The 19,926-nt window shown below is 46.6% G+C and overlaps 1 protein-coding gene across 4 annotated transcripts in view; it reads left to right on the top strand.

Moving 5' to 3' along the window:
• The window catches only part of LRWD1 (leucine rich repeats and WD repeat domain containing 1), a 169,367-nt gene that overhangs the window by 130,734 nt on the left and 18,707 nt on the right, over window positions 1-19,926 (top strand). For all 4 annotated transcript variants that reach the window (XM_085649592.1, XM_085649593.1, XM_085649591.1 and 1 more), the window contains exons 11-12: window positions 10,233-10,305; window positions 17,915-18,055. In XM_085649592.1, the coding sequence (XP_085505718.1) occupies window positions 10,233-10,305; window positions 17,915-18,055 (214 nt within the window). The remainder of the gene's footprint in view (window positions 1-10,232; window positions 10,306-17,914; window positions 18,056-19,926) is intronic.

Below are 19,926 nucleotides of genomic sequence, written 5' to 3'. Positions count from 1 at the left end.
ACCGAGTAACCCGGTATCATAATCTGAATCCAACTTACCGAGTTTATTAAGTTAGTAAACTCGAAATGGCGGGCGAGTGAAGACAGCCGTCCACACGCACTCTCTGTAACAAAAAAAGGATTTTAAAAGTAGAATTGAAATAAAATATGATCGTATTAGCATTGTACACACCGGAAACGCGATCATTCGGCTGGTGCAACACAACAATGTCCTGTATATTACAGAAATGTAAAGAGTCCGTAGTCCTCTATACAGAAGGCTAACTCTCTTTCGCATTAGGGAAGTTTGATGCTATTACCCTGAAACGTGTGGCCGAGTGATTGTAAAACTACATATCATGTAGCTGTAACGTGATCGAAAGCCAATGTCAACCTCTTATATATATTATTTTACGATTCCCAACAGGATTTCAAAGGAGTACCTGAATTACGTGAAAAGCAAATATACGAATCCCGTATTAATTTTATCAATCACCCAATAGATGTTCCTCGTCTAGCATTTACGTATCATGCTAGTATTATGAGTGTCCCAGTCCCGCTTACTGCTATCTAGGCCAGCTGTCCGCCACAAAATCTGTTTCTCCTTCACCGCCGCATAGTGCACTGGACCGGCATTTCCTCGGTCCTCTTGAGGGCAGATAGGCCGTGCCCATTGCGGGACGTCGTCATACGTGATCCGTCAAAGGCATCGAAGGCAGAGAAAGACTAGAGCGCGTAAGGTGAGTAAAAATACTCGATCCTTCGCGTTCTGTTTGGAATGACCGATTCGGGACCCCAAACCTTAACGAGTATAATTCTGCATGTGCAAAATTAATCCCCCAAATTTTTTTGTTCAACATTAAACAATGACAAAAAAACATGTTTAACCCCTTCAGCGCTGCGCAGATTCCCCCGCGGTGCTGAAGGGTTCGAGCGCGGGCGGGGCCATGACGGAACGGTTCCGTCATGAGCACAGCTCAACCGATGCTCATGACGGAATCGTTCCGTCATGAGCATGGAAGGGGTTATAGAATTTTTTGTTGTTGATCAACAAATTAATAAATTAACCCCTTGCATGCCCGCCCCTTTCCCCGCCCAGTGCCGCGCTTTTTATTAGCGGGCGGAGTTCATGACGAGCTGGACTCGTCATGGGCACAGCGCCACCGCAGCCCATGACGAGTCCAGCTCGTCATGGGCACTGAAGGGGTTAAGGAGATGTGGCATAATAGCCGCCCATGACAGAAAACACTAATCTAGCTCAAATAAAACTTTATTCTTTTTTCAATAAAGAGATTCATGGAGATTCCATGTATCAAAGCAGTCGCTGAATAATAAATGAAAAATTCATAGACTGTTCAACCTAGGTAGGGGCATCGGCAGACCCAATGCAGGGCAGGGAAACAGAGTGGACACTCGTGTGGTCAATAATTAGTAATGAGAATCCTATTGCAGTCCTCAAAAACTTGCATGAGAAAAGGAACCAACCCAACAAAACCAAATCAGGCTGTGCTATAATAATTATGAGTGCTCACAGACAATATTGATCTCTGCACTGAATGCCTACCTCCTCTTTACCTTAAAACTCCTCTACTGTTCATCTCTCTCTCATTTGTATCATGTTAGGCATTTACTGTAAATCTAAAAAAAACTGGTGACAAGCTAGCAGAGACTTGCTGTTGAAAGAATATTACCTTATGTTGGTGATTTGTGTAATGTCCTGGAAGCGCTTGGCTGTAGGAAAGAGGGAGTCGGCACTTCTTTGTATGAGATTCTTCAGGAGTAACACTGCAGTGTCAGTCACTGCTGTCTCTAGGCTATTCTATATTCTGCTCCGGTAATTTGCAGAGCCAAGTTGATTGTTGGTAAGCTAGAGGCTCGGACGTGGTGAATTATTCTTGGCATCTGAATCGCCACCAAATTAGGCATTCTCGTCTGTAAGGCTGTTGCCATGAAATCTATGTAGGTTTGCTAGTATGCTTTGTCTTAAGTAAAACTTCGTTTTCGTTACTGAGAGTTGTTGTAAAAACAAAAGTGGTAGATTGTGTAAGTGTTTATTAAAATAAATGTTTGAGGCATATGCTGCTGTAGATATACATGCTCTGCATACTCCTGCCATCAAGTGTTGGGTCCGGATATGTGCAAGTTGTGTATCTTCGAATCATTTTTCTCGAGTCACAAGGTAATGAGTCTACCTCTTGCTCGTAATGCGCATGGTTATCGACTCCAGTGTTTGTTTGTTTTTTCTCAGTGGCTGCTGGTATTTGAAGGCAGTGGGAGTGGGGTGTGGGGGGGATGGGGGAATGAAATAAAAAACAAATACACACTTACCTGTCTGCCACCCGCTGTTGCTGCCGATTCCTCTCGGTCCTCTTCCCTGCTTCCAGGGCAGGAAGCAGACTGCACCCGGCTCCCAGCCTCCCTACAGCCAGTTGCCACACTGCAATGCAGCATAGTGATTGGACTGAGCCCCGTGGATCGGCACTCAGCCTGGGAATAGGAGGCTGGGTGTTGGAAGTGGGGGTTCTTATCGCTTACCGCCGCCACCTAATGCTGGAGGCGGGAGTCCCCGACCCCTCGCTTCAACATTAGGCTAAGTAAGGACACCGTCTGAGAGAGCACTGCTCACCCCCTTAGTATCTTGGCACGAGCAGCCAGGCTTATCTCCAAGGCACGAGTGTTCAGTATGTGCAACCACGCTCACAGTAACCCCATGATGTCACCACAAATAGACTCCACACGAGTTTTGATAAAATGAGTATAATCTTTATATAAGAAATTATACAATACGACCACACGATACAAAATCAACATATAAGAATGGGTAGTATTCTTTCCGGTGGGTTGGTAGGTTCTAATCCCAACCACCGCTTCTAACCAACAGTTAAGCTCACTTCTGTTTCCCAAAGGTTAGGTAAGTCTTATTGCTAGAATCACACACGTTGCAAAAGGAAACAAATACTGCAATGCGTAACGATATCCTATTATACTATGCAACAGAGAAACAATGCCATACGTAGCGCCACAGTCATGTACTTTGCAATTGAAGGAATAATGCAATGCGTATCACCACCAGCATGCCCTGTACCAGGAAGAAATAAAGCAATGCGTCCTGCTACAATCCTGTACGGTGCAATGAAGAAATAATACACTGCGCCACGTTATAATCCGATACTGTGCACTGAAGGAATAATGCAATGCGCCACGTTACAATCCGGTAATATGCAAGGGAAAAAATAACGCAGTGCGTAGCGCACCAAGCATGTAGTTCGTCAGGCACAAATGAGGTCAGGCGTCATACGACAGTTCGATAGTTCGTTAGCAGCAAATAATGCAAAGTGTAATACGACAGTTTTAGGTGCTCCGTTAACAGTGCCCCTGTCATGGATCAAATGATGACACAAAAGTACTGCTTCCCACTCCGGCCCCAGTACTGCCCCTCCTTGGGTCAGCACGGGCTGAGATCCGAGCCGAAGCAACGGCTTGCGCAGCTGACTGAAGCGGGAGGCCGACCTCACCCCACCCCCAGGTGTTGATCCACGTTACCTGGGGGGCGCAACCCCACTACTCCCTGACATTAGCGACTTGGGCCTTGATCCAGAACTCCGTCACGGGGCGCGGTGGACTCGGGCCGGCGGCTCTGCTCCTCCGGGGCTGCCGGTCTGGGCCGCTGCTGGTTTACTCCGAGGGCCCAATGACTTGTCCCTCCTTCTGGCGGTCTCAGTCAACACTGTGATCCGCCCTCAGCACTGTGGAGACTTTACTTCAATTCGATGCACACCCTACCCAGGCACTCCTCACCAGCGCCTCAGGTTGCACTTCAACACGCACACCGCGAGTCTGAGACTCGCCTCTACTCTGGTGCTCACGACGATCCGGCGCTCTTCACCAATGCCCCGCTTGCACCTCGACACGCACCCTGCGCGTCCGAGTTTCTCCCCTTCTCCCCTTCTCCCGGTGCACACGATGCCCAGGCGCTCTTCAACGCCCTGGCTGCACCACGACATGCACCTTGCGCATCGGAGACTCACTTCTTCTTTTGGTGCACACGATGCACAGGCGCTCTTCACAAACGCTTTGGCCTGCACCACAACACACTCTGCGTGTCCAAGCCTCACCTTGTCTCCCCGTGCCATGACCAGGCGCTCCTCAACGCCCTGGCTCGCACCACGACACGCACCCAGCGCGTCCGAGACTTAGCTTACTCCTGCTTGCCCATGATCAAAGGCACAACTTCAGAGGGTCTCAAGCTACAAAAGCACGCGCACACCGCATTGCTTGGGACTTCTCCGGAAACTTTAATGATCCTGTATTTCCAAACAGGGAGCTAGCTCACCTCGGGCCCTTGGGGTTACAAGACACAGCACAAAGCACAGTCTTCTTCAAGCAGGGGGACCCAGCGCCTCTAAGCACAGTCCCAACAGCCTCTCCCTTAGTTAGAACTCTCCTGGTTATACCCCTTAATGTCTTTGAAGTCCGTATGTGCTCAGGGGTCCCTGACCCCTCCCTAAATCGGTTCTGGGTGTCTTCCTCCTAGTGTCACTTCTTTCCCTTTGATACTGGGGGTCTGGATCCTTAATCACTCAGCAGGAGATGGGTCAATTGGTTTATAGCACCAGCCCAGGCCTTTTTACCTCCCGGGCTTCTCCCCCTACTCTCCAGATGCAGGGGAGCCTGGTGCCATCTCAACCCCTCCCTGGGTCAAGACCTCTCCCAGCTCCTCTCTCTCAGTTCCAGACAGACAATCCACATTTCAGCAGAGACTCACAGAAATGCTCAGCGCACAAAACTCAGCCACTTTCTAAAAGAGGGGTTTATGAACACACAGTGACAAAACCACCTTCACATAAAGATGAGTTATGACACTGAGTTCATACATACTAAACTTCACCTCTCCATTATAAACTGACAGGAAACTAGGCTAACAAACACAACACCCAGCCTCCCCCAGTCTGTCCTTTGGGAAGGATGGCCTTTCAGCAGTGAATATCGAAATGGAGTGTTTTTTTCACTGTCGAAACATAGCACACACCTCAGTATATGTTCTGCCTTTTATCTACACTGCTCCCTGCCCAGGGGTTACCTGGGACCTACCACAGGGGTACCCAATGTGTATGTAAAAGGGAAAGTCAGGCCTGACAAGTGGTTGTACTTGTCAGGACAACATGCTGAGCATTCTGTGCGCAGGCCCTACACTGCAGGCCTGAGTTCCCTTCTCTGCGCGCCTTTGCATTACTAGCCCTGGCACACACACAGTGCACATCACTAGGGACGTTACTAGTAAGGCAAACGTACCAATCACGGCCAACCAATTACCATTACACCTTACATAGGGACCACTTGTACTTTGACACTGATCAGCAGTGGCAAAGTAACCAAAACATCTAAATTGGCATCTGTCAGGAACGGTCTGGGGGAAAGCAAAACGTTTTGGGAACTTTAGCCAAAAAGGCCAAGTCCTACACTGGGCATAATCTCCGTGCAGTCTGTAATGCAGAGGGCCGGCCAAACATTAATGCGCACTTTAAGGAGTGCAAAACACTCCTTTCCTTCCCGGCTCAGTCAGCAGAGCAGTCCCCGCACCCCCCAACTGCAAAGCTGCCGCAATCAGGAAAAAATAAAATGATAATAACTTGGTTATCATTTTATTTTTCCATTTGTGACACTGCTTAAAAGCAGTGGGGTGACAGCCGCCACTGCTCTTTCCCCTGCCTGGTTTGAACGTGTGTTCCTGTGCTCCAGATTGACACCGTCGTATTGTACTTTTTGGCATTCACGGTTCCTCTCCCTCCGTCGTTCTGGTCTACAATCACGTTCTCCCTTTTCTTGTATCTAGTAGATGCCTGCAGTTTTGTCTGGGGCGGACCTCTGTTCGACTTCAGCCTTCGCCCTTCGGGGCCTTTTTCCCTTCTGCTGGCTCTGCTCTCACTGTGCCTCACCTGTGATGGAATGGACACCGTTTTGATACTGCCCTTGTGTCGTACGAAATACCCCTGGGCCGACCTTCACCAGGTCTGTTATCTTTGCCTCTCACGCATGCACAATGGGGCCTTCTGCAATGCCTGTTGTTCCTTCTGGTCTACAAAGACTCTTCAAGTCCATCGAGTTGGTGTGGCCCAGGAGCAGCACAAATACCCCAGACCTCTTTGGCACCCAGGACCTCCAAAAGAGAACATCGTTTGGAGCCGTTGGCTGCAAAGGGGGAGGCTCACATGACTCCGACCTAGAGTTCGAAGACCTCCCGCCTGCTCAACAGGTCCCACTTCTCTTTCCCCTCGACACTACTCTAATTTCGAGCTTCCACCTCATGAGGGGCATCCAGGGCTCTGAACCCACATAAAATGGTCAGCGCCAACCATCCACTATGGATACTACCCCCAGTCTCAGCTAGGCGCCGAAGAAGATCCTGAAGGTGATCCATTCGGTGACGCCTGCTCTGGGATCTGCGCCGACTCAACATTCAGAGCCAAGACAGTCTGTGCCACAAAAAAATAAAACAGGCATCTGCCCCATATTACCGGTCCTCCAAAAACTGTACGACATACTCTACGCTCGTCAGAGATAGGCCAAATTTTCACACAGCCGTCTATGTCAGGCACTCGACCTTGAAAGAGGCAGCTTAGCTTTGAGGAAACCCTGGGATTCCTACCAACACCTAAGCAGCGGGAAAAGCAAGACAAAGCCACCAGTCCTCTTCCTGAGCCTCTACTGCTTGTTCTCTCCACGGCATCAGCCAGGCCTCCAGCATTACCATCCTCCCTTGCTTCTTTACCTGACCCACTTTCTTATATCTCACAGGAATCCCTCATTCCAACCTGGGCGAACATGGCAGGGGGAGGATCATATGATCTGCCCCACAGGCTCCCCCAAAGAAGCCGCCTCAGCCAAACAATGACTTCTCACTTCCCTTAAACCCTCACCACTCCCGAATCCACAAAACGGCTGTTGGGGAAAGACTTCAGATGTTCTTCCCCACTTAGTAACACGCTACCTCAGACCAGTGGGTATTGGACATCATTCAGCACGGTTACTGTCTGGAGCTCACTCCATACCACCCCACAGACACTTCATCTCCCCAGAACAGCTCTATGGCTCATTTGGCATGTTTCAGGCAGTATTTCAAGTGTCCTTCTCAAATGGGCCATAGAGCTCGTTTCACAATACCTGCAGGGCTCAGGGGTGTATTCCCTTCACTTCCTTATTCCCAAGAAGGCCAGGTCCCTCAGGCCCATTCTGGACCTCAGACCCCTTGGTGACTACATCCTGTGAGAACATTTCCACATGGTCCTCGTCCGGGATGTCATTCCACTGCTACAGCAAGGCAACTTCATGGCTGCACCCTACCTCCGAGATACCTACTTTCATTTCTACTCTAAACCTGCTTCACAAACTGGGCTTTACCATTCACGATGCAAAGCCCCATATCCAACCCCTTCAAATCCAATCGTAGTTAGGGGCTGGCCTGAATGTAGAAGTCAGCAGGGCCAATTCCTGTTTGGCAAGAGACCAGTCCTTCCATGCATTGCTCCTTTTTCAGCCAGATCAAAAGTCACAGTCCGGAGAGTCATTGGCCTTCTGGACATCATGGCCTACTGCATCAACACAGTTCCCTGTGCAAAGTAATACATGCCTCCCCCACCCCTTTTTTTTTTTTCTTTTATGCAGGCACACTCACCTCCCACGACAGAAATGCTTAAAGCAACAATTATCTCAGGTGGAGGCTCATTGAGAAGATCTAATGTTGATCAGCTGCCACCCTCCTTACTCTCTGCAGTGGTGGAACACCAACAATTTGTTGCAAGAACATCCTTTTCTCGACCCAGTTCTGCCTATTACCATCACAACATGTGCATCTCTCACCAGGTGGGGAGGGGCATCTCTCACCGGGTGGGGAGGGGAAGGGTGGGGGGTCACATCTACAAAAGCTGACTGTCCAGGAAGAGGGGGATTCCAGTGACAATGGGGCCTCCAAGTCAACTACCTGAAGCTGTTTACTGTCCATCTAGGGCTCAAGGCCTTCCTTCCCCTCATAGGGGGCAAGGTAATCCTCGTCCAGATGGAGAACATGATGGCCATGTATTACCTACAGAAGCAGGGAGGAACTCTCTCAGCTAGCCCAGTCCATCTGGCATTGGGCACTCCACCACAGGATCCACCTGCTGACCTCCGCAGCAAGATGAATCAACAAGTCCATGAGTCGGAACTCCACCCAAGAGTCCTCCAGTACTTCCGGCGATAGGTGTTCCAGACTTGGTTTTCATTACCACAGCAGAAAACATAAAAAATGCTCAAGCTTCACCTCCAGATTCTCAAACCCCGGTTATTCCAGATTCCCACACCGATGCACTATGGATAAACTGGTAAGGGATATTGGACTACACTTTTCCGCCCCTCTCCCTTCTACAGTTTGTGGTTTGGAGAGTTAGGCAAACATCCCTCACCCTAGTGGTTCCCACCTGGGCCAAACAGCCCTGTTTCACCACTCTCATTGAACTTTTGGTTATTCCGCTCAAGAAGCTCCCAAACAGGCCGGACCTTCTTATGCAGAACCATGGAGAATTCAAGCACCTCGACCCAGGAGACTCAACCTTCCAATCTGGTTCCTGAAGTCTTAGTTTGGTTACCTCCATCTTCCTCCTGAATGCACGAATATACTCAAAGAAATATGCAGGTCCACTACTTGTGCCCATTATACTGCCAAAAGGAAAAGGTTTGTGTACTACTGCCTTTGAAACCACATTGACCCCTTAGCAGCTAGCTTCCAAAACACGGTTTACTTGCTACTGCTTCAAACCTGTGGACTAGCATCCATTCGGCTACACTTGGCTGCTTATTTACATATAGGCAACACCTTTCCCTCTTTAGAATTCCAGTCATTAAAGCTTTTATTGAGGGACTCGAGTCATTCCTCCTTGGGTCCTACACAGCCCCAGTGTGGAATCACAACATCGTCCTCAGAAGATTTATAGGTCCTCCGTTCGAACGCCACCAGTCCCGTCCGATTCAGTTCCTGTTTTGGAAGGGAACTTTTCTCTCTGCTATCACCTCACTAAGACGTGTCAGTAAGCTCCAAGCTTTAACGTTAGAAGAACCTGTCTTTCAGGTTCATAAGGATGGGGTTGTCCTTCTCACTAACCCTAAATTTCTTCCTAAGGTGGTTTTATGGCCTTCCTGAGAAACATACCCATAGCTGACGTCTATAAAACAGCTATCTGGTCTACACCACACACTTTCACTAAATACTGTTGTGTGGACATACTAGCTCACCAGCAAGCCAAAGTTGGTCAGGCTGGACTCTGTACCCTTTTTCAATCCTTTGCTACACCCACAAACAAGCCACCACTTACGGGAGGACTGCTTTACATCTATTGATCACATGTGGAACTACAAACACGCATCTGTCGAACAGGAAATGTTTCTTGCCCTGTAAGCATCTGTTTGTGGCATGTAGTTCCTTAGAATCACATGCCCCCTCCCGTTCCCCCCCCCCCCCCCCCTTCCTCCCCGGAGGCCTCTGGTTGTTGCAGCTATCATTATTTCTTCTCTTGCATGGTCATCTTTCTTTCTCTCTCCTGTATCACTTTGCTTCAACTTCATCTTCAACCGCCGTGAGGAAAACAATCTAACAATGGAGCCATTGACCATGCGCATTACCAGCAAGAGATGAAGTCACATTAAGGCATGACTCCAAAAGAGTTCTTCAAACAGAATCCACTTGTACGCATCCGGGCACAACACTAAATGGCAAGAATGTGCACAATATGTGAATCTACTGCACTACATGCCACAAACAGATGCTTACAGGTTAAGTAACCTTTCCCTTTTTGCTCCTTTCCCTTGCTTTCTGGAAGGCCAGGCAGAGTTACTGATGGAGAAGGCTCAGTTCTCAAGTTTATCAGAACTGTAATCCTGAATTAAGGGACCAAGATAGATATTTCTTCAGTGAGAGCCAAATCCATCCTGCAAGATTATGGAGAGTTTTTTATTCAACTTGTCCTATCGAAAGACGCACTGCTGATTTGTTCTAAATCTTCTTCACTTCAGTTCTTTCTTACTACATTTTGTGAAGTTGGGAGTTGCCATTGCATGTACATTTTTGATGCACTAAATTTAATGTATTGGTTGTTGGTTTTGCTGTCAATGAGCATGTGGCTTTAGACGGGGGAAAGAACTGTAAATGTGTTTAGGTATGTAAGGAACCAAGTATATAGGAGATCAGCCCCCAATTTTGATAGTTTCTTAAATTTTCTTTTCCAGCTGGTTCTTATGATAAGAGAATAATTTTATGGGACATTGGCATTCCAGATGCAGATTATAACTTTAATGCAAGGTAAGTAGTGTTTTCATCCATGAATTTAAACCCAGAGCGTAATTAGAGGATGCAGTTTTACCACAGTCGGGAATTAGACGTACTGGGCTACCTTTCTCATCTGTCCGTTTCTGTCTGAGGTGGTATCTCGAAACAATGCGTCCTAATAAATCATCACAAATTATCTACCTGTTCCTCTCTCTTACTGATGCCCCTCACGCTCCCATGCAAAAGCTGTCTGGGCCATTTATGTAGCATAGTCAGTCTTTTGTATAAACATATCTGTTTTCATAAAATTGTGTTTCTAATGGTCTCCAATCCATCCTCTTCTTTACATTGTTTATTGCTTTTGAGTTCATGGCCTCTTTTGTTATAGAAGTGCACCAAGACCCCCAGCAGCAAGATCTATAATATAAATTGTTATATAAAAATAACCAATAATAATTATGATCGTAATCCTTCTTATTGTTATTGTGTAACTGAATGGCTGTCCAATAGTATGATCCCTTGGTCTGTGGACCTGTAATCTTTTGGAAAGTTTCTAGGTAGGGACCTCTTTTCTATAGCCTATGACTTCATGTAAGTGTATGATTTGTGCGGAGTCAATTTAAACCATGTTTTTAAACGTCTAGATCTGAATAGTTTGCACTGCGTTCCTGGAACCACATATTGAGGAACTGGAGCCTGTTTACATAGCAGGTGCCAAGTGGATGTAGCATTCACGTGCTGAACCCCATGAGTTTGATGTATACGAATGGTGTATTAGAATAGTTGGTGTTCAAGCTCTGGTATCTGACCAGGCTGGAGGAACGATGGCTTATGGTGTGCCTGTGAAGAGCTAAGCCAGTCTGGTTGTACTTCAGTGACTTTTCATTCTTCTGGAGCATCAAAGCACACTGTTTGCGAATTTGAAAAATCTGTCATGCAATATAAAGACCTACTACCCAGTTGATAAAAGAACCTTATATGGGCTTCTTGTGTGCGTATTTGTTTTTATTTTTTAAATAACTGTTTATTGGCTTTTGATTGATTAAACAAGATTCTCAATGTGTAGACATCTGTTTGTATACATAATTGTCCGAGCGACCCCAATAAGAAATATCTAAAGCAGTACACACCATTCTAATGTCGCGCTATATCCCTTTTACCCCTCAGAGTATTCCAACACGGGCCCTTTACCTTATGTTTCTCTGAATACCTCCTTGATTTATAGACCGACCTTTTGGCTACCAAAAAGCCCATAGCCACCAGGAGCCTAGTGCTCCTTTTGCCACCCCTCTCGTCTCAGTCCCAGTATCATCAGTTTAGGCTCTGGTTCTACCAACCTCCCTATAGCTTGTGACAGTTTAGCGCTTATGTTGCGCTAGTAGATTTGTATTATTGGGCATTCCCCAATAGTGTGAAAGAACATGCCTATGGCCAATTTGCACTGTATGCAAAGCGGGGGTCAAGACTGATTCATCTTGTGCAGTCGTGTCGGGCAGTAGTGTATAGTTGTACAAGTCTTAATCGCATGGGGGAACGCTAGTGTTCACAATGCCATTTTTGCCTCTGTCCAGTCTTCTTTCTCTAGTATGCTTACATCCTGTTCCCATCTTTCCCTCAATGTCTTCAGGGGATCCAATGTGTTGTTTACCAGTGTGCTGTAAATGTGTGTGTGATGCCTTTTTGTATAATTTTAGCTTGGGTTACTTGTGCTTCCATTGGGTTGTTTTGTGGGAGGGTGTGTGTCTGGGTTAAAGATGCCTCAAGTGCATATGTAAGCTACAGGTAGCAGTAAAATTGGGTGTTGTGCATCTCATATGTGTCTCGTAGGTGCTGAAAGGAGCACAAAGCTCTCCCTTTCCTTACAACTCCCAGTTTAGAAATGCCTATGGCCTTTGGTAAACTTTATCGAGTGTGGTTTTTCTTCCCCCCCCCCCCCCCCCCTTTTAAATTTAGGCCTTTTGGCACGTGTTTAGTGTGCTGTGGAAACTTTCCCTAGTTCCTTCCTCTGCCTGACATCACCCTATTTCACGCCTTCCTTTCTCTCAAAGCTCTATGAGCATGTCTCATTTAATTTAACTGTTGTTCTGAATCTTGTTCTCGCCTAGCTTTTTGATGTGGTTCTGGTTCAGTCTCGCAAGCCTTTGAATGTCCTGGAGCTGCAGGGGTTTCCAATCGGATGCTTACCGTCTACTCTGCTCCCTTGAGACCCGCTAGCAGACCCCTACCGGTTCCAGTAGTAACTTCCATACTGGTGCCAGTCGATCTGATGCTGACGCCAGTCTCTGACCCTGAATTGATGTCCGCCCACTCCTGGCCTATGTTATGAAATCATGAAAGCGCAGTTGGTAGTCAAACAGCCAGATTCCAATCCCAGATCTAAGCTTTGACGTCATTATCTGCAGAAGATTCAGATTTGGACCCAGTACAGGATGCCAAGGTCCTTCAGGACACGGATGTTGATGAGGAAGGCGACGGTTTGCTCCTCCTCATTCTACTGATGATTGTGTATTGACTTAAATGCGGGGGGGGCCTAGGCGTCTCCAGATCCTGGGCATTTTTGGGGAGGCATCAGGACTTCGGGTTAACTGGGGCAATTCCCTATTGGTTCCACTGAGTGGAGACCACCGGGACAAGACCTGGCAATCGCACATTCCGGTGCATCGGGTTAGCTTTCAATACCTTGGGGTCCACATATCCTGGGATTCGGACCTGACGTGGGGCCTGCATCTGGCACCAGTGCTGCACATCACTAGGGAATATCTTTCACGGTGGACTAACCTACTTCTCAAAACTATGGGTAGAATCACTTTGTATAAAATGATCCTTCCTAAATTTCTATATACTCTCCAAAACTACCCTTTGCACATCCCCCAGACCTAGTTTAACTCTGTGCAGGCTTTGAGCTGCATATTTATTTGGGCTGGTGGCCTTTTCCAAGGTATCCTTTAGCCAAGTGCTGATGGGAAATGTATGACCGGGACTTCGCTATAGCAAACGGGCACCTTTATTACTGGGCTTCTCAACTAGTACCTATTAATGAATGGTTGCATGGAGGGTAGGACAATCCCATATACAGAGGCAAATTGGCTTTCCTGGGCCTTGATAACTTCCCACACATCTTCTGTGGCGCTCCCATACCTTCCGACAGTCCAGCGGATACCCAGGTGGGGTTTGGAGTGTGGAGGGCCACATTGCGGTGGCTGGGTTGGAACTACAATTTGACCGAGGAAACCTGGTTGTGGGTGGTGGTGGGGGGGGGGGGGGCAGCAGGTGGCTGAACCAGCTAGCCACCCTAGAAGGTTTTAGGGGTGGGACTCCATTGTAATATCGAAGCTTGGTGACATGTGGAGTGGCAGCCACATTAAGGCTTTACAGGAGCTTAAATCTGATTTCCACCTGCCCAATTCAAAGTTTTATCGACAGCTAAGACACGCACTACATACATACCAAGACGCCCTCCAGAGCATTCCTAAATATAGCCCCTTAGAAAATAAGATTCTTTTGGGCCACTTAGGCAAGCGGGGGTTCCCAAATTTGCAAATCCCTGGTAGTGCTAGCACCAACGTCTTTGACACCTCTGAGGGAGAGGTGGAAGGGTCTTGTGGGGCAATTGGATGAGGCTGATAGGCGAGACGCCTGTACAGCCGATCACACTTTGACGATCTCTGCTAGACTCCGTTTTATACAGTTTAAGTACTTACATCAGGACTACCTTCCCCTCTCCCCACCCCTTTGCTTGTAAAAGGTCTTAATGAGGGGGATATTGTAAAGGTGAAACTACCAAAAGGGATCAAGCACATCTTCACGTTTTGGTAAACTTTATCGAGTAACCAAAGTGTTTGGGGCTGTAACATTGGAGGATGGTAGGATTTGGAATTTCTTGTTCCTTAAGGTTTTTTTTCTTTGTATACTTAGTAGTTGTCTTTATTAGAACATGTATTTGGTATCTCCTGCATCTTTCCCTTTGGCCTGTCTTATGGTAGGTTCTTGTGGAATGTTGGAATGTTTGTACTTGAGTGGGTAGCTGTGAAGACAGTTAGCAGAATGACTGCCTGAGCCTATGATATTCAGAATAAGACCCTAATATTTCAGGATCTCTTGGGGCAGGATAGCTTTGAGGTTTCTTGGCCTATTGCCTACTGTATCCTCCTACCAAACATCAAGTGGGACATGTGTGCCCTGTGGTGACTCCTGAGATTTCAGTGGGCCCAGCATGAGCGCTGACTCCTTGAATCCATCTAGATCACAAACTAGATGGTGCAGTAGTGACTGGCAGTGGTCAATCTCTCCTGCTGCTGGCCACTCTCTCTCCCCACCCAGAGTACTCTGCAGTGGTAGTCCTGTCATTGGTGGATTGAGCGGTCAATCTTGGTGAGGTGGAGATGAGAGACTTCTAGTCTCCAGGGAAAAACACTTTCATGTCAATCCTCCTGTGTTTCAGGTGAACCATCTGGCCCCAGAGACCTTCCCGACATCCATCAAAGGTAGGCAGGTGCACATCCTCATGGACAACACGTGGTACTGCAGCAATCAAGATACCTAGATCCTGCCCCAGGAGGTTTTATGACTGGTGGCAGAATATCTTCCTGGTCTCCAGCCACTTAGCCCTGCCCCTGGATATCAGAGTGGACACACTGAGCAGGTGTCATCTGGCAGACCATAAGTGGCGTCTCCATTCTGAGGTGACGCAAGGTATCTTCAAGGGATGGGGCATGCCTTGCAGTGGGGGTTCCTCCACAATGACGGAGGAGCGTCACCCCACTGGCCCAGAGCCATCAGCTGAAAAATAAAGGGATTTTTTAAAATCATTTTATTTTTCGATAACCTTCTGAGTCAAGCGTGTTCAGTAGGGGTGGAGTGTATTTATTTGAGAAGATCAGCTTGCGCCTCTGAAATCACTTCCTAGTTCGACTAGGTGACCTCAGACAGCCTGGTTCTCTCCTGAGCTCCGTGCCGAAAAACGGCAGTGTTAAAATTTGGAGAGACATTGGCCCAGAACCCATGATGAAAGGGACAAAGATAAATTTAAGACAGCTCTCTCGCACTACCATAAAAATATACGGGCTGCGTAGAAAGACTATATCGCTTCACAGTTAGCCCGGGCAGGGAATACCTCTAAAACCCTATTCCAGATCCTCAAGTCCTTTACCAATCCCAAGGCCTGTGACAATATAGAGGCCCCCTCCCAAGCTCTCTGCGATGATATTGCTCGGTACTTCACACAAAAAAATTAGCTCATTTAGGACAAGATCACTTCCGCAGGGAGCCAGCAACCGGATGCCACGTCTTATAACCCGCCTGCAGCCGCAAAAACACAGCTGCTGGAGAGCTTCCCCCCATCTGACCTCAGAGAATGTGGAAGCATTACTACAAACAGTAAAATCTGGCTCCCCCCTTGACATTATCCTGGCCAAAATCGCTGCTTCTCTATCTAATCAATTGTCCGCCCCCATAGGTCGCTTCCTAATCTCTCTGAGAGGGTTGATTTCCTTTGGGATGGAAGGCGGCACAGGTCATCCCTATTCGTAAGAACATCAAGGTCCCTATAGAAGGCCTTTCCAATCTCCGTCCCATTTCTTTACTACCTCTCCTGAGCATGCTACTGGAAAAGTACATCAATAAACATCTGTCCGACCATGTCAAATCTACTGGTAGTTTCGATTCCTCTCAATCTGGTTTCAGGCCCAAATATAGCACCGAGTCTGCCCTGGTGGTGGTCACGGATAATATCAGGATGACATTGGGTAGCGGCCAATCTACGATTCTTGTGCTGTTGGACCTATCTGCTGAGTTGGACACAATCTCTCACCAGATCCTGCTCTGGAGACTGGAGGAGATTGGACTCAGAGGACCAGCCCTTCAGTGGATGAGGAGCTTCCTTTCCTCCCGCTCTGACCATTAACTTGGGTCCTTTTCGGTCAAAGACGATGGAATTGCCCAAGGGAGTACCTCAGTGCTCATGTTTGAGCCCTACCTTGTTCAGCATTTATGTTGCTCCCCTGGCCAACCTCCTTAGGACCTGTGGCTTTACTCCCATTTCATACGCTGATGACACTCAGCTTCTCTTCTCATTTAATAAATCCACTCCCTTTGTTCAGTCTACTTTCTCTTCTGGTATGATAGCCATCTCAAATTGGGTGAGAAGCTATTTTCTCCAGTTCAACTTAGGGAAGACTGAGATTATGCTTTTCGGAGGGGCACCTTTGCTGTGGACACCAGAGTCGTGGCCGGCGGACCATGGTTCTCCTCCTGCCCCCAAGACCCTTGTTAAGAACCTGGGCACCCGCCTAGATCATGCATTGACTTTGAAGGAGCATGCCGCTTATACTGCTGGCTCCTGCTTCCACGTGCTGGGTTTATTACGGCGAGTTTTTCCTTTTCTACCAGATTCTACACATAAAACCCTTATACAGACAATGGTATTAAGCCGCTTAGACTACTGAAACGCTCTCCTGTCTCAGCCAATGAGTCCTCGTTATGCAGATTGCAGGTGGTTCAGAACACTGCAGAACGCCTTGTCTTGAATGCCCCCCCTGAAAACTGCCTCCCTTCCTCTCCTCCAACAGCTTCATTGGCTCCTGGTGCATAAGCGGATTAAGTTCAAAACCTGCTGCGCCGTTCACAAGGCCTTGTATAACAATGACCCCTCCTATCTTGCTGAGAAATTTAATCACTATGTTCCCTCCAGGACTCTTTGGTCAGGATCCAAATCTCTTCTCTTGGTCCCCTGGGGTCAGGAAATCAAGGTTGAGTGGGAAAGCGTTTTCCTACCTCACTCCCCTTTATAGGAACCAGCTCTCCATCCATCTGAGACAATGTTCTGACTATCTTCAACTCAGAAAGCTTCTCAAGACCGCTTTGTTCTAAAAACTGCCAGTCAGCCTTCCTGCAGCACTGTTCGAAGCGCAGAGACACCCCTTTGGGTGTGATTCAGGCGCTATATAAAACCTATAAATAAAAGGTTACGTTTTATTAACGTGAGTTTCGGTATAACCATTTTTGTTCACCCTTTTATTATCCGTAGGTGCAATTTCTGCCCAAGTTTTTTTTGTCCCAGACTGGAAAGTGGAGGCACAACTGAGAAACTGCATGTGGCAGCCTTTTGGGAGGGCGAGACTTCATCAGCAATGCCCATGTCTTTACGTGGAACCTGAACATAATCAAAAAATAATGTTGGTCCTACCCCATTGTGTTGAATTGCTAATATGTACGTATACCACCACCATTGTTCTTTCATGCAACAATATCCTGAACGTTGGGTGCCAAATATCCCATACATGCCCAGAATCCCTGGAGGTGAGAATGACTTCACAGTTTTTATGATATAAGGACATTTAGGTCACCATTTGTCTATACAATGTGTGCTTGGTAAGCTAGACTAAGTTCTGTTTCCTTAACTAGTTCTTCGGCTTTCATTTCCCTCTCGGTCTCTTGCACGTTACTGTCTTTGGCTACATTTTCCAAAACTGTTTAAAGAGTATAATTACAAATAATCTTGCCCGTCCTTTTTCCTATACTGTGTAAATGTCAATACTTTATAGGAAGCTAATTGGAGACCAAGATGCACATTCTGAATTATTAGCATTGGTATCATTCTTTTCGTTTGCCCCTACTGTTTCAAATCCCCATATTTTTCTTTTAGTCGGTTGATGACACTGGAAATCGATTCTACTCCTTTACGGATGACTCCCGTGCCATCCTGCCCAGATCGTTACTTGATGGCTGCTTGTGAAAATGGCTGCTTTGCCTGGAACATCACTCTGAACACACAACAGGGAAGAAGGTAAAGCAGAACCTAGAAAATTGACTCTTGCCGCTTTTGTTTCTCCTCTATAGCATCTACATATTCCATTAAAACTTCGTGATTGCAGACCAGTGTCCTGTGCTAGTTCTGTGCTACTAATACCTAAATCTTCCTTGATGTCCATAAGTAGCTAAGTCACAGCTATCCTATTCTGTGCTCTCTAGAAGTAATAGACACATGCTCTGCATTAATGGTAGCAACACTGAATTTTGACTAGGCCATTCTGAAAATGGGGTATTACACCCTTGCACTCAGTTCCCAAACTAATATAATGTGGTCCAAGGAAGGGGGCACCACGATTCTCAGTAAATAATATATACAAGGGCAGCTGTGGGGACTCTAATTTATATATATTCACTGAAAAAACCATAGGTTTCACACACGTTATAGTTAGGAATTAGCATTTAAAAAACCTTGCAAATTCACTGAAAAAACCATAGGTTTCACACATGTTATAGTTAGCTGGACATTTTACTGATAAAAAACCAATGAAATTCCCCCGTTATAGTTACTGTAGGCAACTATAACTCACGCGACCGTAATCCTCTGCTGATGCTAATACTGTATTTAGACACTTATTTGCCCATGTCTTCTTCCATTACATTTTAGCTATACATATATTACAAATATTTTTTTTTCATAAAGACACATATGTCATCAGCAGAGGATTACGGTCGCGTGAGTTATAGTTGCCTACAGTAACTATAACGGGGGAATTTCATTGGTTTTTTTATCAGTAAAATGTCCAGCTAACTATAACATGTGTGAAACCTATGGTTTTTTCAGTGAATTTGTACGGTTTTTTAAATGCTAAGTTACTTTACGCCATTTGTGGCGTGCGCGCCCACTTAACGCAGTTCGTTCCGTGCGCGCACGGTGCGCTTCGTGCACCGTGCGCGCACAGTGAGCACGCAGTGCGCTTCGCGCACCGCGTGCCCACGTTACGCTAGATGGGCCATGAACTAAATAAATTAAATAAAGAATAATTCGCTGGCTGGAGGAGTGCGTCTCTAATGCAGGGCATTTTTTCAAGATTTATGGCACGGCAGGTCCAGCCGTGAGAGAAACGCACCGCCTTTCAAAATTCAAAAGGGACCGAGTTTCCTGAACTGTGCAGGAGAATTCATCGGCGCAGCTGGTTTCGAACTGAGGAACAGGATTGTTTTTCTGCAACCCACTGAAGGGTAATACCGATCCTTTAATTGTTTTAACTGCACAAAATCCACTGGAGGATATTAATTAAGGGCGTCTAACCACAAGTTCCAGCATACATTAGGATTAAAGCAATCAAGCAAGGCACACCGGAGGCCTATAAAACGTGGAAATGCAGGGAACTATGGGAGCCAAAACACTGTGTGCAGCTGAATTTGCCTCTGAGGAAAGAGCGTGAATGCTCTGAAACGCGTCAGGCAGGACGATGTAATGAAGCAGAATGTATATATATGTATATATGTGTGTATATGTATATATATATATATATTATTTTTTTTTTTTTATTTTTTATTTTTTTTTCACTTAAAAAACCATAGGTTTCACGCACGTTATAGTTGGGTGGATATTTCACTCGTAAAAAACCAATGAAATTCCCCCGTTATAGTTGGTTCAGATAACTATAACTCGCGCGCCCGCAATCCTGCTCATGACGTCACATATTACATCACTCATGACATGGTCAGTGGCATCACTCATGACATCATCCTTGTGATAGAGTGGCGGTCGCGCGAGTTATAGTTATCTGAACTAACTATAACGGGGGAATTTCATTGGTTTTTTACGAGTGAAATATCCACCCAACTATAACGTGCGTGAAACCTATGGTTTTTTCAGTGAATTTGTACGGTTTTTTAAAT

This window comes from Triturus cristatus, chromosome 3_2 (genome assembly GCF_964204655.1).
Source record: "Triturus cristatus chromosome 3_2, aTriCri1.1, whole genome shotgun sequence".
In the NCBI taxonomy this organism is placed as follows: domain Eukaryota; kingdom Metazoa; phylum Chordata; class Amphibia; order Caudata; family Salamandridae; genus Triturus; species Triturus cristatus.
Note: the sequence above shows the minus strand (reverse complement) of the source record. Positions and strands in the feature narration are given on the sequence as shown.